The sequence below is a fragment of the Silurus aristotelis genome (assembly GCF_946808225.1).
Source record: "Silurus aristotelis genome assembly, chromosome: 3".
Lineage (NCBI taxonomy): Eukaryota > Metazoa > Chordata > Actinopteri > Siluriformes > Siluridae > Silurus > Silurus aristotelis.
Window position 1 is genome coordinate 3,297,228 of NC_139576.1, and position 11,749 is coordinate 3,308,976.

General features: G+C 41.6%; 1 protein-coding gene across 1 annotated transcript; it reads right to left on the reverse strand.

Moving 5' to 3' along the window:
* Positions 1-672: 672 nt before the first annotated feature.
* On the reverse strand, positions 673-9,870 carry nemp2 (nuclear envelope integral membrane protein 2). The gene is made up of 9 exons (XM_083536087.1): positions 9,632-9,870; positions 6,887-6,993; positions 6,324-6,555; positions 5,450-5,522; positions 4,974-5,067; positions 4,436-4,550; positions 2,874-3,099; positions 1,472-1,672; positions 673-1,383 (listed from the first exon to the last, which is right to left on the reverse strand). Exons 1-9 carry the CDS (start codon positions 9,720-9,722, stop codon positions 1,035-1,037), a joined length of 1,488 nt encoding a protein of 495 aa, XP_083392213.1. The 5' UTR covers positions 9,723-9,870; the 3' UTR covers positions 673-1,034.
* Positions 9,871-11,749: the final 1,879 nt, after the last annotated feature.

Sequence of the window (11,749 nt, forward strand, 5' to 3'; positions counted from 1 at the left end):
TTTGGTGATGTAGAGGGATAGTTAATGACGGTTGGGTTAGATATGAGTCAGTGTTTGGTGATGTAGAGGGATAGTAAATGACGGTTGGGTTAGATATGAGTCAGTGTTTGGTGATGTAGAGGGATAGTTAATGACGGTTGGGTTAGATATCAGTGTTTGGATAACTGGATAAAGACTAAGTTTTCACTTAGCAGATGCCTTTAGAGTTCTGAAAGTTCTGAAACAACTGAGCAGCTAAGTGGTTGAGGGCCTTGCTGAAGGGCTCAGGTATGGCTGCATGGTGGGGATGGGACCTTCTGATCCAAAGTCCAATTCCTTAACCATCACACTGCCACTTCAATTAATCAGAAGTTGATGATGGTTGACTTCAGAAAAAATTATAATTAGAAGGTAAGTTTGCTTGAGGTTCATGTTCAGGTGGGCCATGCAGGTCACGTGACCACGAGATCTGATGATCACCTTGTAAGATAGAGGTTAATGATGGTTACGTTCCTATATTCCTAATGTTCAAGATGAGCGCCTGCTCTACTCTGAAGGAGTCGTTACTATAGAAACGACAATGTAACAAAGTGAGCGCACTGCTATACACCCGAACTGACCAACCAGAATCCAAGATACAGCTAATACAGGAAACGTGTGTGTGTGTGTGTGTATCATTAAAAGATCTACATGTAGTGTCTTTGTAATTTATTAAATAAAGCATGAAACTGATCAAAACACATAGAAAATTATAAAATGGACAGAAAGTAATCATAAAAAATATTTTAGAATACACATGATGAGGATGATGATGGCACATTAGGACATGATGAAGATAAAATTTCTTAACAGCTTTGTGTGCACGGTGATGACATCTCACAGACCCTAGAGGGCAGTGTTTCCCTGAATCTTGATTGAAAGCGCTCGTGAATCGCTAGTTTTTTTTCTTACGTCTTTATAAAAGTTCACATTTAAAAACCGTTTTCCAGTTAAAATGATTTCAAGTAGAAAATAAAAGTAGAGAAACTTTGTAGAAGAAATGACGTCGTGCGGGGTCAGAAGGGCTCGTCGTCGTCATCTGTTAGCGGGCGCTCAGGGGGCCGGGGGTAGGGCGTGGGAGGGTAGGGGCAGATGGAGGCTGTGTAGGCAGGAGGTAAGGGCAGGGCAGGAAGTAGAGAACAAAGTGTCGAAAGGGAAGGAGGAGAGGAAAAAGGGCTATGGTTAGGAGGTTGGTGTGTGGGCGAGTGGTTCTCGTCGTCGCTGAAGTCCTCCGACGTCGCCGTTGTGTGTGTCGAGTCCAGGGCCGTGTTTTCGTCTCGCTGGGCTCCGAAGCCGTAGCTCTGCTCGTGGCTCAGCAGCTCTGCAGGAGTGACGTGAGCGCCGCTACGCAGGAACTCTGCGAAGCTGTGAGATACAATCCGTGGTTAGATCAATAACCAACACGTTCCGACCAACCAGAGTGCAGGAAGCCGTTGTTTTAAAAAGACAGTACCCGTGTGGAGTGCGGAGTCTCAGCACCGTGTCCCATGCAGGAAACCCAGGGTTACTGCAATGCCTCCTCAGCTCCTCCAGAGAAGACCTGGTGTTTCTCTCCGCCTGCTCTCGATACTCCTCTTCCGTCAGAAGCCTGCACTGAGAGGATCTCCTCCTCTGGAACAGACTCATGATCATCGACAAAAGCCAGCAGGTTTGTCTGGAGAGGGGGAGGGGGAGGGGGAGAGGGGGAGAGAGAGAGAGAGAGAGAGAGAGAGAGAGAGAGAGAGAGAGAGAGAGAGAGAGAGAGAGTGTGTTACCAGGGTTTCACCAAGTCAAATGAATGACATTTCAAGACCTTTGTAAGATGATTAAGAATGACATGTAAGACACAAATACATTGTTAGCAACCGGCCGTAACCGAGCCCTAAATATCGCTAAACTTGCACTTAAAAACCTGTTTAAAATGATTTATGACCTAAAACAGTGAATTTAAGACTTTTAAAGGCCTACAATTTAGATTTTTACATTTTAGACTTTTATAAAAAAAATTTACTTTTCAAGACCCTGTGAAAAACCTGATTATATACGAGGTGGTATCAAAAAGACTTCTGTAACCCGCCAACAGATGGCAGCACAAGGCTGCACACAGAGTCACCGGGAGCACAGAAATTCCTAAGTCAGTGTGCCAAAAGACATCGTCCTGTATACATCAGGAGCTGGTTCTATTCTGACCATGTGAGCACCCTGTCACCGAGCTCCTCCTCACATGCGAGTTTCTCGCTTGGAACAATATGATCTCACTTCCGCACCCACCCTACTCGCCGGATATGGCTTCTGCGGACTTCGCCCTCTTCCCCCATGGTGAAGATCCATCTCAATGTGACACCGTTGCGGAGATCGGGGGCGAATAGCAGACGGTGTTTGACACGCTTCGAAAAGATGACTTCTAGGACACGATCCAGAACAGGGATGGAACGCTGGGGGGCGCTGTATTGCTGTGCAAGTAAACTATTCTGAAGGTGAGAGTGTGTAAAACGTAGACAAATAAAGTAGTTCTTGTAAACAGAGTCTTGAAGCTTTTTGATACCACCGCTTATGTGTCTGTGTCATGCATCTAACAATAGTGAAGCTGTTGGAGTTATTTCCTGGTGCTGTTTTTTCACTGGATTTCTAATTTTCGTCTCCAGTTCGTCTCCAAATTCATCTTGTGCCTCGACCCATTTCCCAAAATTTCTCGCCGCTCTCACGTTATAAGTTTCACCGCATGGCAAGCTTCTCTGTGGACCTCCGTAAGTTTATTGGGAAATGCTGACTCGGTTAATCAAATCAAAAATATCCGCAAACTATCTTCTGACCAATCAGAATCCAGGATTTACACTGAACCATGGTGTGTGTATGATGACTAAGTGAAGCAGCACCTCCAGACCAGCAGGGTGAGCGTGAACAGCAGAGGCAGGGTCATGTAGGAGAGCAGCACCGCCAGCAGGATCCAGGAGACGGGAGCGTACGTGAGGCCGTGACACGCCACCAACACGCCTACAGCCTGCAGCGCCCACGCCGTCACGCCCAGAGTGCGCTTGCTGGTGACCGGTCCCAGGCGGTAACACAGGGCCAAACTCACCACGCCTGACACCAGCATGTAACCTGTGCAAACACACACACACACACACACACACACACACACACACAGATAAATCAACCACTTTGATGTGTCATATCAATTCTACAAAGTCTCACAATCAAAATAAATAAATAAATATTTGTAAAAAATATATGGTCTGATGTTAAAACCCTGCTGACGCCATTATGCCGTGTAAGTATGACGTGATTTTTGAGCATTGCAGTGCACATTTAGTCCCAATACGCTCTTCTAATTCCCTCCACTCTTCTGAAAAGATGTTCCACTAGATTTGTGCTTATGGATATTTGTGTTCATCAGCCACAAGTGTATTATGAAAGGCAGGTACTGATGTAGGTGAGGAGACCTGGGGTGCAGCCACTCAAGATCTTGTGTGACTCTTATTGTTAATTACTTGTTTTATTTACTACTTTAAATGAATAATACAATAATAAAATAGTTTGTCAAACATTTGTATGTCATTCATTAGTACAAACTCTGTTTTGAAATCTTACTCCGAACTTCCCAGTCCCTCATGGCTTCTCGACAACTATCAGATTTTTCACGATTTTTCATCTGATTTAATATAAAGAGTTTCATTGGTTCACCTGAACCCGTTCGGCAATTTCATTGGTCTAATGTTATGGGGTTCAGTTTTTTGTCTTGAATCTTGTGAAACCGGGAAAAACCCAGAAAAAATCCATAAATTAGCCGCTTCGTTGTTTAAGCCGCGGGGTTCAAAGAGTGGGAAAGAAGTAGCGGCTTATAGTCCAGAAAATACGGTACTCGAGGAATCATTTTAGCACTAATGAAAACTAAGCGAAGATACACTGTAACCTTAAACGTTAAAAGTTCAGCTGTTGCTGCATGTCAACTGACGCGTTCACGCAAAACACTTCCTGTGGAGGAAATCCTGATGATGAAACCTCGTCATCTTCATTGTATTCTGTAACGTGCTGTTTTTAGGAAGATCATGAAAACTGCTTTTCTGTTACCAAGAAAGTTGGAGGCAAACAAACGTATAGGACGTTTTAGGACTGGAGCTTGAAATTTCCCCTTCACTTGAACTAGGAGGACCAAAGCCTGCTTCATGAAGATCTGTTTTCCATAGGTTGGAAGTTCTTCTACTACAGAGCTCTTCACGCCTCATCACCTCACCTTCATCAGTACCTGACTTTGCGAACACCCTTGTAATGCAATCTGATAAATCTCCACAACATCTAGAACATCTTCCTGGAAGACTGGAGGTTACTCTAACAGCGAATGTGGTATTAGATGTTCAAAAGAAGCACGTAGAAATGCTCAGGTGTCCACAAACTTTTGTCTAAACACAGTATGGACAGATTAAGCGAGTCAGGTTACCTAGCAGCTCTCTCCAGTACAGCGTCACGATCTCATCCCGCTCGTTTATCAGCTTCTGGAGGGCGAGGTATGAGAGGCTGGAGCTGGCCCCGAACAGCAGCAGGAAAAGTCCACGCTTTAACGAAGAGACCAAGGAAAAGTTCTTTTTGTTTCTACACAACAAACAGTCATCTGGAGTGAGATCTATCATGGAACAACCTGCACCTCAATCCTATTGCACTGCTCTGGGATGTTAAAGAAAATCTAGTGAAGAACATCTTTGGCGAGAGGAAATGATTTGAGCTGAACGTTTGGAGAAACGAGCTGTATGGATGCTGAGGGTGTGGAAAGCTGGTGTTTGTGCTGAGGGAGGATTTCTCATTGAAAATAAAGTGGAACATCTGGACATTTTTTTATTTGTTTGGTCGAAGGAAAATCTTCGTATCGTTAGTTTACCGAGTTTGTTGCATAGAAACCAAAAAAAGAAAACATGCACGTGTTGTTTAAAAACCATAAGAGAATATAAATATTTATACACACATAGGATTTATTGCCTCACCGATGGTATGAATTTTTTCAGGACCAGAAGCAGGAACACAAAAAGGGAGATTATTCCCAGCGAAACACCCGAGATGTAGAAAAATAACGAGCTCCTAGGAAAAACAAAGAACTGTAAACAGATGTAGCTGAAGACGAGGAACTGTCAGAGACACAGCTCACACTCGCTCACACACGTCCTCACGCGAGCTGCTCTCCAGTCAGTTTTAATACAAACACATTGAATTATTGTGAAAAGGGCTCACGTCGAACTGCGGTATCAGAATATCAGAATAACATTTTCTCGCCCGAATGTTTATAATTAACACGCTTTACCTCGTGCCAACGTTCGTTCGTTCTCGCACACAAAAATCAATCAATCAATCGAGTAAAATCACATACGTATTAATTGTTCTGGTGCAATGGGTTTTATGAGGATATACATTTCATATCTCAAAAAAAATCAATACATTAAAAAAAAAAACACCTGCGGATTACCTGCATATGGGTCCGGCGAAGAAGAAGAGCGCGAGTCCAGAGATGAAGAGGAAAAACCTCATTCTGTTAAACCCTAAAATAGAAAAACACACACACGTGTATAAATATTTAAACTCGTTAACTCAATTTTGGCTTTTAAGCTTTTTTTTTTTAACCAAACAAATAAACCAAATTTTTTATTTTTTTTGCAAAAACATGAAAACTATTCACCTCCTATGCTTACTGTTAATGGGACTGAAAGCAGAGACTTTGCAAAGCCCCTCCCATCCATAGTACTCCCCTCCCAGCAGGGTACACCCCTCCTACTCATAACAAGCCCCTCCTATTCATTGTAAACCCCTCCCAGGAAGAAATAGGCACTCCCCCTACTTATGGTAAACCCCTCCCACCCAAATAAGCCCCCCCCCCCTGTTCATAGTAAACCCCTCCCACTCAGAATAAGCCACTCCTGTTTATAGTAAAACCCTCCCACCCAGAAAAAGCCACTCATATTGATTGTAAACCCCTCCCACCTGGAATAATCCACTCCTGTTTATAGTAAACCCCTCCCACCCAGAAAAAAGCCGCTGTTACTTATAGTAAGTCCCTTCTGCCCAAAGTAAACCCCTCTTACTGTAAGTAAACTCCTCCCACTCTAAGTAAACCCCTGTACAGAGTATTGGCTCCTTTACAAATCAAGTCACTGAAAAGATTTTTGATCTGCTACTGTTGTTAAATGAGTTGAATCATTGATCATTAGCAGACGTATGAGATGTGTTTTGTTACAGAATGGCTTCTCTTGATAAACCTGAACTGCAAAAATAAACAACGGGAGCACAAAAAAAGGTTTAAAACTAAACCGTGTGTCTGTGTGAGAGGATCTTGTGGTGCTCACTCTGTTTGGAGACGTGGAGTGTGTACTCAGCGCTGGCTCTGGGAGACCTGACCATGAAAAACACCTCCTCCTCCACCAGCGGGATGTCCACCGCCTGCTCCTTCTGAACCCTCGATGGCCAGTAGTGCTCCATCGCACACGTCACCAGCTTCAGAAGGTTCTTGGTGTCGTGGCAGGCTCGGAGTTCCATCGGATACTCGATCACCACGTTCTCCTTGCTTGACACCTGGACCTGTCGACCAAGAGGCTCAGGTCAGAACCATATTTGGTTATAACACGCTGATACTGGAGACTCCAATCAGATCAAATAATCTTCTCCATACCGTCTAACACGTGAGCTTTTGCTATAGAAACCAAATTGGAAGGAGCTGACCAATCAGAATCCAGAATTCAACCATATTTAGAACAGAATGCTCGAGTGTTACACTGATCTGAGTTTGGATTTCACTTGTGCCACGCCCACTTTTACCTGCGATAATTTCACAACCACAACGCTTTATTTCATCATCAGACGCCATTTTGTTTGCCACTGTTTAGTGATGTTCTTGCGAGTGAGGACGTACCTGGAAAGTGGACCAGTAGTCTTTCCATTTAATTGCAGGACTGGTGTAGCAGAAGCACCGCCCCCCATAGTAGGTGGAGGCATAGTCTGGCTTTGCGTATGTGCAATCTGGGGACGAGAGGACAAAATAAATACACGTAATCAACATGTTTATTATTAAAGGTGCTGATTCTACACTGGTAGTGTTTGTTTGCCAAAGAAAAAAAGTGTATTCTGTAAAAAAAAAAAAAATAAATCAAAAGGGGCATACTCACAGCTGAATGGCAGTTTAATTGGTGTGGGAGGGGCTTACTCTGGGCAGAAAGGGCTAACTGAGTGGGAAGGGTTTACTCTGAGTGGGAGGGGTTTACTTTGAGTGGGAGGGGTAAACTCTGAGTGGGAGGGGGATTTACTCTGGGTAGGAGGGGGATTTACTCTGGGTAGGAGGGGGATTTACTCTGAGTGGGAGGGGTGAACTCTAAATAGGAGGGATGAACATTGGGTGGAAGCAGTTTACTCTGAGTGGGAGGGCTAAACGCTAAGTGAGAGGAGTACACTAAATGGGAGCGGTAAAGATTAAGTGGGAGGGGTTTACTGTGAGGGGGAGGGGTAAAGAGCTAAGTGAGAGGGGTACACTCTAAATTGCAGGGGTAAAGATTGAGTGGGAGAGGTTTACTGTGAGTGGGAGGGGTAAGCGCTAAGTGAGAGGGGTACACTCTAAATGGGAGGGGTAAAGATTAAGTGGGAGGGGTTTACTGTGAGTGGGAGGGGTAAACAGTGAGTAAGAGGGGTTTACTGTAGGCAGGAGGGGCATCGTTTTGGAGAATGTTTTAAAAAAGCTACATTTTTGTTTAATGAACACAACGTCTCAGTGTGGACGAAAAGCCAAAACAGAGAGAAAATGTGCGTTTTTAAAGAAAAACATTAATGTTTAAATGGTCTGAATAGGAAGGGCTTATCCACTCTCCCCAGTAGGGATGCACGGTATACTGGTACTGGTAATAATACAGGTAAATATTATATTTCAAACCGAACGATATCATTTTGCTGAATTCGGTATTTCATATGCTGCTGTTCTAAAATGTACCTGTAGGTGGCAGTGCTTCACAAATTGCTGCGAAACCTTTAAGACAAAAGGTTTGCACGTGTGTAATAGTGTTACTTCAGCTGCTTTTTGTTTTGTTCAATATGTAACCTATGATCCTGTTTTTTGTTACAGTTTGATACAAAGCTATTAAGATATGAATCTATTTTATTTTATTTATCTATATTTTTATTAATTAAATTATTTTTTATTCACTTTTCTTTTGAGGCAGGTTAGTTGTCACTAATGGTATTGAGTTTCTATCGATATTGAGGTATTACTTTCTGGTATGATGGTATCGAGCCGTCCCTACTCCCCAGTTAATATATATATATATATACACACACACACACACACACACACACACACACACACACACACACACACACAGTATATCTAAGCCGTTATTTACTTGAGTTGTTAATGTATATATCCAGCTTCTTCTTATTTCGGCTGTTCATTAGGGGTCTCCACAGCGGATCATCCGTCCTCTACATCTGCCTCTTTCACACCAACTACCTGCATGACTTCCCTCACCACATCCATAAACCTCCTCCTTGGTCTTCCTCTTTTTTTCGCTCCACACTGCTCCCTACTCTCACCACAAATGACAATATCATCTGCAAACATCATAGTCCAGGGAGACTCCTGTCTGACCTCGACTCGGGAGACAACCTAACCATAACCACTGCAAACAGGAAAGATCTCAGAGCCAATCCTTGATGCAGTCCAACCTCCACTTTAAACCAGTGTGTCGTTCCTACTGCACACTTCACTGCTGTCACACTGTCCTCATACATGTCCTGCACCACCCTCACATACTTCTCTGACACACCTGACTTCCTCATACAATACCACAACTCCTCTCTCCACCCTGTTGTACATCAGCTTCTTATTTGGGCTTCTTTCCTCTACATCTGCCTCTGTCACACCAACTACCTGCATGTCTTCCCTCACAACATCCATAAACCTCCTCCTTGGTCTTCCCCTTTTCCTCCTTCCTGGTGGCTCCATCCTCAGCATTCTCCTACTGATATACCCCATGTCCCTCCTCTGCACATGTCCAACTATCTCAATCTCACCTCCCTCACCTTGTCTCCAAAACGTCCTACATGCACTGTCCCTCTAATAAACTCATTTTCAATCATGTCCATCCTCGTCACTCCCAACGAAAACCTCAACATCTTCAGCTCTGCTACCTCCAGCTCCACCTCCTGTCTTTTACTCAATGCCACTGTCTCTAAACCATACAACATCTCAGGTCTCACAACGCCTTCTGACCTTCTCTATACTTCTCCATCATCATTCTTAAAGCAAATAATGCGTCTGTAGTGGTCACCTCTTCTCTCAGCCTGGCTTCCACTACTCTTTCCCATAACTTCATGGTGTGATCTGATCAACTTAATTCCCCTGTAGTTACTGCAGGTCTGCACATCTCCCTTATTCTTACAGATCAGTTTCAGCATGTAAATATCCAGCTAATGTAATAATATAATATCAAAAATTATATAAAAGTGGTTAATAAAAAAAGAGTAAGCACACTTCTGAGTGAACTTTGTACCAGATTTTGTAGATGATGAAACTTAAATTAGGATTAATTGCCTAAAAAGTGAAAATATAACTTAATTACAGTACTGTGCTAGCTGTGTAGCTAGCAGACTCTTAGCTTTTAGCTAGCATTACCTGCATAGGAATACCCTCTGTCCCCTTCAGCCAGTGAGATCAGTATAATAATGAATCCTGCCGCACATACACCGCTGAAGATCTCCTTCATGACGGCTAAGACCCGCTCCTTCACCCCGCTGCAGTGTTACGCTAATGTTTAGCGGCTAGCAGGATAGCTAACTCGGCTAGCAAAGATTTTACTTTTAAATTCACGCCTTAGCAGCAAGGCATTGCTAGCAGACAAAGAACGAGTCGTCATTGCGGGCGACAGAACGTCACCATTTTTACGCAAGGAACTAGGTTTGAAACTGTGATCGATTAGTTTGGCCTGAGAAAGCCGCTGAACCGCTCTTACAAAAGTTTAAAAATAAACAAGGCCACTTCCGGGTTTAACATAAACAAACATACAGGTCACAGAGATGTCAAATAAAAAAAGAATACACCCATTAAAAATAATTATACATATAAATAACTTACATATGCAGAAATTACCCATTAAATATATAATTACATTTTATTTGTATCTATCTCCTTGTTAAAACAAGGTTCTGGATTCTGATTGGTCAGAGGATGTTTATTAGTTTTCTATTGCATCATATATATAAAACACATTAACGCAAATTTATTATTTTTTTAAGCGCATTTAATGCAGCACACACATTTCTGTTTGACTGTTTTTATAAAAAAATATAAAAAATACATAAATAACATATATATATATATATATATATATATATAATTTTTCACTTAACATTTGTTTTACTGATGCACCAAGTCTCAAATCATCACCAGAATCCGCTATGATGCACACATCCAGCAATTAAAACTGTCCGTGTGGAAACATAGCAAAAGTCCCTTTTGGTGTCCTGACGATTTACATCATAATTACTTTAAAACATTTACAAGAATATTTTGTCTTAATGCTCCATGTTGAGTTTGGTTTCACTAATAATAAATATACATTTGCAAAGCACAATACTTGTCCATGACCATGTTGATTAAAATGCAGGTTGTCCTCTACCTACGATGGAGATACGTTACGATGACTCCATCGTAAGTAAAAAAATATTATAATTCGAAGATGGTGCTGTGACTGTGACAGTTTTTCCTGCTTCATGCTGATTTATCATTTTTATTTTTTGCTCCAAACTGATAGTTTTCCTCTTCTTTTTTCACTACCAGCAGGAAACATACTTGGGAGCTTGGAAGACACGCTTTTATCACTAAAAATGTTGTTTGAAACCGTTGGAAACAGAAACACTGAGACAATTTTTCTCCGTCGACTGCTAGCGATCTGTCAAAATGAGCGTGTTAAGGTTTATTAAAAAAGGTTTATTAAAAAAATGAACCAATTTCATTATGCAATATTTTATTAATGAAAAGTAATACAAAACTCCAGCCAAGTCACAAGTATTATACTCACAATCAATTTAGATAATTCCTCTTTTAAATAGTCACTGACTCATTCCATGACGATTCTTGAGAACTGAAGCTATACGTCATTATATCAGTTCATTTTTTTTAATAACTACTGTTTATATATGAAAAAAACACTGAAGGTTTCTTTAACTGCTGCGCCATGTTTTAAATCAGCACCAAAATCCATCATGATGCAACACATCTGGCAATTAAAACCGTCCGTGTGGAAACATAGCAAAAGTTCCATTTGGTGTCCTGATAATTAACGTAATTTAAACCACCATAATTACTTTAAAACATTTACAAGAATATTTTGTCTTCATGCTCTATGTTGAGTTTGGTTTCACTAATAATAAACATACTTTTGCAAAGCATCAATATTTGTCCATGTTGATTAGAGTATTAAAAACTTGAAAGGTATTAATTTGAGTTACATTTAGAACAGAAAAAAATGTGCAATTAAGTTGAGATGAAATGCTTTACTCGATTGACAGCCCTAATTTATACTAGTGATGGGAAGATCTGATCATTTTAGTAACTCAGTTCTTTGAATCTCATTTAGCTCAGTTTGTTCCTTAGATCAGAAATGACATGTTCAATAAGCAGATCCCCAACACGTCTACAGAATAATGAAAATATCATAATGCAGCTAAAGACAAATTATGATAAACTGAATGAGTAGCTTCACCTCTCATATCTTATCGTATCGTTAGTTCC

What these genes read in the sequence shown, in the direction of transcription:
- nemp2 (XM_083536087.1), bottom strand. Translation starts at nt 9,722, where the DNA reads ATGAAGGAGATCTTCAGCGGTGTATGTGCGGCAGGATTCATTATTATA. An exon ending in ACTACTGGTCCACTTTCCAG is followed by an intron (nt 6,556 to 6,886) that starts GTACGTCCTCAC and finishes CTTGGTCGACAG; the next exon opens with GTCCAGGTGTCAAGCAAGGA. An exon ending in CTCACCCTGCTGGTCTGGAG is followed by an intron (nt 1,673 to 2,873) that starts GTGCTGCTTCAC and finishes CCCCCTCTCCAG; the next exon opens with ACAAACCTGCTGGCTTTTGT.